General features: G+C 64.3%; 1 protein-coding gene across 2 annotated transcripts; it reads left to right on the top strand.

The window, feature by feature from the left end:
- The first annotated feature begins 2,822 nt into the window (after nt 1–2,822).
- On the top strand, nt 2,823–4,620 carry MISP3 (MISP family member 3). 2 transcript variants are annotated; one of them, XM_036459534.2, is made up of 3 exons: nt 2,823–3,393; nt 3,904–3,977; nt 4,238–4,620. In XM_036459534.2, the coding sequence occupies exons 1-3, from the start codon at nt 2,823–2,825 to the stop codon at nt 4,253–4,255; spliced, it is 663 nt and encodes a 220-aa protein (XP_036315427.1). In that variant the 3' UTR covers nt 4,256–4,620. The 2 variants fall into 2 exon arrangements, with proteins under 2 accessions (XP_036315427.1, XP_036315426.1); XM_036459533.2 differs by having other exon boundaries at nt 3,820–3,977.
- The last annotated feature ends 256 nt before the right edge of the window (nt 4,621–4,876 follow it).

Below are 4,876 nucleotides of genomic sequence, written 5' to 3'. Positions count from 1 at the left end.
AGAAATTGAGGCCGAGACCTAGGTTTGGGGCATGGAAATCGGAATGGACAAGTTACCAAATACATAAGGAGGAGTGGAGCTGGAAGACACCAAGGGTTCCGTTTTGAAAGTGTCCGGTTTGACGTAGCTATTAGACTGGAAACTGTTGTCTGTAAGTCCCAAACCCTGGGGAAACGTCAAAGCTGGAGTTGTAAGTTTGGGATACGAGAGCAGAGAGATGGTGTTTAAAGCATGAGCCTGGGATTTGTGAGGGTCCTAGTGCCAGCAGGAAAGAGATTGTGCGCCCTAACTGAGTAATGGGTGAGAAATTAATAGAGTCGGTTTACAGAGGTGTAGGGGGACAATCAAAGCATTGTTCACACTCTGGGTTAGAAGCCAGGAGCTCAGACCACGCCTTGTCCTTAGGGAGAGGAAGAAAGGAGAGAGAGAGAGAGAGAGAGAGAGAGAGAGAGAGAGAGAGAGAGCGCGCGCGAGCGCTATCAAGCTGTGCAGAGCTGCTACCTGCAGTGGCAGGACACAGCCAACTTTGTCCATCCGAGGGCACCTGGGATTAACATGCTGACCTCACTCTCCTCTCCCCATGAGCCAGCCCCAGTGAAAGCCAGAGGGAAAGAAGCCTGTGGCTATAGGTGAACAGAAGTCTGAAATGGGGTGCTCTGCAAGAGGGGGTAGGAGGACAAGCAGGAGAGGTGGTATTCCTGGAGATCAAGGAGCTAGAGCGGAAGTCAGAGGGGAGCCGGTGGCTGGGTCTGACAGACGAATGTCATCAGTGCCCTTGGACGGAGAAAGCTCCGGGGGATGCGGGACCAAGAGCAGAATGAGCACGGCTGGAGGAGGGCCGGGGGCGGTAAAACGGAGAGGCCACTGTACAGACAACTCCTCCCAGAAGCACGGCTTTAATCCTCATCACCTCTTGAGAAAGCTGAGCCTCGGAGGAAGGAGGCTGGTACCTTTCTCGGGTTCTCGGTGGGATGGAATGCAGGTGAGCCCAATTCCAATTAGGCCGATGGGGTTGCACATGTGTCAAACACAAGGCCCGCGGGCCAAATCCGTCCCGCCAGGCCTTGCAATGTGGCTCGCACCGCGCTGTCATCACTGCACCCCGCTGCGTTTCCATCACAATGACAGTTTATGACTGTTCAGTAAACCATTCGGCCCGCGATTTAGGCTGGATTTTAGATTTTGGCCCCTTCTCTGATTGAGTTCGACACCCCTAGGTTAGAGGGAAGGAGGAGGTCAGTTGGTCAGAGGGAGGAAAGCAGTAGTTTGAGATTGCAACCCAGGAGGGAGCTGAATGACAGAGTGGAAAGAGAGAGTAGTAGCCAAGGAAGGCAGAGTTGGGGGAAGGAAGGGTCAGAGTTGGACAGATTATTGGGGGTTTCTGAGGCTGAGTGGCCCCACCACGTTCTCTAGGTCATTAGAGCTTTCTTCCTGGTCACCCTAGAATGGTCAGGGCAGGGGGGCGGATTTGGAGAGAACCTGGGGAAAAGAATCGTCAGTGTCCCTGGGCGTTGATCTCCCAGGGGGAGGGCCAGGATCTGGCCCTGGCTTCAGGGAGCTGCTGCCTCCTGCAAGCCTGGCTTCCTCTCTGGGCCTTCCCAGCCGCCTGAGCCCAAGAGAACTAACTGCCTTTCAAACGCAGTCACTCTGCTGAATCCTGGGCGCCCCGGCCTGTCCCTCCTTCTCCCCTCCGCCTGGGAATGAATTGGCCAAGGGTATACTTTGGGGTCTTCTCCGGGAGAAGGTGAAGGAAAGAAGCATCTGAGCTTGGCCACCGCTGGGAGCCTAGCTGGGCCCAAGAGCTCTCGCCCATGCTCCTGGCGCCCCCTCCAGCCTGCGCTGGGCGCCGCAGGGAGGGACGTGACGGACAGCCCAGAGGCCAGGGGCGCCGCTGCTCTCCGGCACCGGCTGGGCGGGGGCGGGCAAGGCCCCAGAGAGATGTCTTCCGGGGATACCCATACCAGAGGGCCGGCGGCTCCGAGGCCCAGCTCGGTGGATGGCTGGGGCCACGCCTCCAGGGCACACGGGGATGAAAAAGTGCCAGGGTGGCGCCCTGTGTGTGACACGGCACCCACACTGCCCCCTCCCCCAGGCGGTGGACCGGGTCTAGGGAAGTCCAGCGCCCTGAGCTGACCCGAAACGCGCCAGTGGACCAAGCCGGGTGCCCCGCCGAGGCGCGCTGGCCCCGAGGGCGGGGCCGGGGCGGGGCCGGAGCCCTCTGGGCAGGTGCAGGGGGAGGTGCCCGGCCTGCCCTGCCCCGAGGGGCCGTTCTGGGAGGCCAGAGGCCGGTCAGAGAAACGGCCGGTGCGGGCGACGCCCTGGAACCTACGGGCGGAGACTTCGGTCCCAGGTGCCGCGCAGGGCACTGGGTCCCAGGTGCGGGCATCCACACTCCGGCGCTGAAAACTCGGGCTTCTGGGCTGCTCTCAACTCTCAATTCCGACACCAAGGCTCCCAGGCCGGACGGAGAGTGGCGCCCTGGGGTCGCTGGAAGAGCCCCCTGGGATCCAACAGCGAAGTCCCTGGGCCGGGACAGGTCACCACAGTGCCCAGGCCAGGCGGCCAGGAGCCCGTGCCCTCTGCAGAGCAGGACGCCGAGACCCCCGAGCAAGCTAGCGAAGTCCTCCAGCCACCAGCGGGGCAGGGCGCGGAGCTCCGGGCCATGCCCACCGGGGCGCTGTGACTCTGGGGCCAGGCAGCGACGACTCAGAAGCGCCGCGGGTCCCGGGACCTATTCCTCCGGGTTCGACCGGGAAGCTCCGCGGCAGCGTTTTCCACTGCGCCCGGATCCTCCCCCTAACATCCCCCCAGAATAGCCGCTCATGGAGACGCCCATCGAGCGCGAAATCCGCCGCAGCTGCGAACGCGAGGAGAGCCTGCGCCGGAGCCGGGGCCTGAGCCCGGGCCGCGCGGGCCGCGAACTCGTGGAGCTGCGCCTGCGGCCGGTGCTCAACCTGCCGGGCCCGGGCCCCGCGCTCCCGCGGGCCGTGGAGCGCGCGCGGGCGGGCGCGCAGATGCAGCGCGACATCGAGCGGGAGGCTCACCGGCAGGCGGCGCTGGTGCGCCCCGCGCCCCCGGAGCCGCGCCCCCGGCCGCCGCCGCAGCCGCTGGGCGAGCTCATGCGCTTCTTCGAGGCCGCGGGCGGGGGCGGCTCCTCGCCCGCCGCGGAGGACGCCGCGGGCCCGCCGCGGCCGCGGGAGCCGCTCAGCCCGCCGCACTCGGCCGCGCAGGGCCGGTGCCCGGTGCTGGCGCGCGCGCCGCCGCCCCTCGCGCCGTCGCTGCTGGAGCAGGAGGTGCGGGAGGCGCAGGAGCGCGAGCGGGAGCTGCAGCGCCAGCGGCTCAGCGTCTACGGCGCCGCCGCCGAGGCCAGGGAGCCGGCGCCCAGCCTGATGGGTAAGCCACCCGCCCCGGGACTGGGGCTCCCCGGGGCTCCAAGGGCCCCTTTTCTGGCTCCGGGGCAGGGGGGGGGGGTTCCCCTGGTTCCCAGATACCTACCTGGGGCCCCCTCTCATCTTTCCGTTCCCCGTTCACCCCTTCTGGGCTGCCCACTCTGGGCTCCACTCCCTGCGTGGAGGGGTCATCCCAGGTACACCTCACCTAGGACCGCGGTGAGGGAAGGGAAGACTCAGATGTCTTCCTGGTTTTTTTTTTGTTTTTTTTTCCGGGGGGGCGGGGGGGAGGTGTCCCAGGAAATCCAGCCTGGGTTCTGCCACTCCGGGATCGTCCCTCCTCCCTCAGAATAGAGGCTTCCAGGGGACGGTGGTGTGTGTGTGTGTGTGTGTGTGTGTGTGTGTGTGTGAACACCTGTGTGTGTTTAAGGGGTGCGGCCTGCCTCCTTTGTCCCGGCCGCCTCCGGCCGGCGAGAGGAGGAGCGACCCCGGCTGAGCGCCCCTTTCCCCGCAGCGATCAGGGGCGATGGAAAACTGGCGGTGACCTGGCCCCCCCGCAGAAAGGCCTCAGAGAACGGCCTGGAACAGGTAGGTTCCCCTTTATCACTCTCCCCCCCAAAAAAACCCTCTTTCCCCCCACCATACGCCCCCCCCCCCCCCCCCGTCCCCCGCGGCGGCACCAGGACGCTGGGCCCAAGAAAGCGCATCTCCGCGCCCCCCTCCCCTGGGAAGTCCCTCCGGGCTGGGACCCAAAGCTCCCGGAGCGGCTCCGGGCCGATGAGGAGGTGGTCCAGGGCCCAAACCGCCCCACCCTACTCCTGGGTGTGCTGACTGGCCCTTCTTCCCAGGAGGAGCGGAAGCCTTGAGGTTAGCGCAGGCTGGGATCCCCGGCCCAAAGTAACATGCCCGTCCGAGGACCCGGACCAGAGGAGCCCACAGTGCCCTCCGGGTCAGCAGGAGTCCTGAAGGACCAGCCCAGGTCTGAAGTCTGCGCCAGGGAAGATGCCATCTACCAGCCCCTCCTTGAACTTCATGTTGTGAAATTGATTCGTTCCTGCTGCAAAACTGCAATTTTTCCATTGACAAATACCACTACAGCAACCTCACCAATGAAGCTGTCCGGCCCTTCTCCACCTAACTGAAAACCGAGCTGGCCTCTCCCTCCGGCCACGGCTGGGGTCAACCACCGCCTCAGCTTCCCCATGCCCCAATAAAGTCCCTTCTTTCTGGGTAGAGCAGGCCATTTTATTCTGGGTCCCCTTGGTCTGGGAGCGTGGCGAGCGGGGCAGAAAGCAGCAGGAGGCGCGGTTCCTGGGCTGCTGGTCTCCCACGGCCCGGCCCGGGTCCTTGTGCCCCCTGGCGGCGCGGGCGCAGACTGCGGCATTCGGATCCATGACCTCACGCCCTCCTTTCCAGACTTCGTCAACATTTGTTGGTGCCAGCAGCATGCTCCGTGCTAGAAAAAAATGATAAGAGGTTGTTCCTGC

The sequence above is a fragment of the Pipistrellus kuhlii genome, unplaced genomic scaffold (assembly GCF_014108245.1).
Source record: "Pipistrellus kuhlii isolate mPipKuh1 unplaced genomic scaffold, mPipKuh1.p scaffold_m20_p_30, whole genome shotgun sequence".
Classification (NCBI taxonomy): domain Eukaryota; kingdom Metazoa; phylum Chordata; class Mammalia; order Chiroptera; family Vespertilionidae; genus Pipistrellus; species Pipistrellus kuhlii.
The sequence above is the reverse complement of the archived record's forward strand: the minus strand, read 5'-3'. Positions and strand labels throughout refer to the sequence as shown.

Bases quoted from the DNA above. Each gene is read 5' to 3' on its own strand.
- MISP3 (XM_036459533.2), top strand. From the start codon at position 2,823: ATGGAGACGCCCATCGAGCGCGAAATCCGCCGCAGCTGCGAACGCGAG. The intron at 3,394-3,819 runs GTAAGCCACCCG...TGTGTGTTTAAG, and splicing joins GCCGGCGCCCAGCCTGATGG to GGGTGCGGCCTGCCTCCTTT.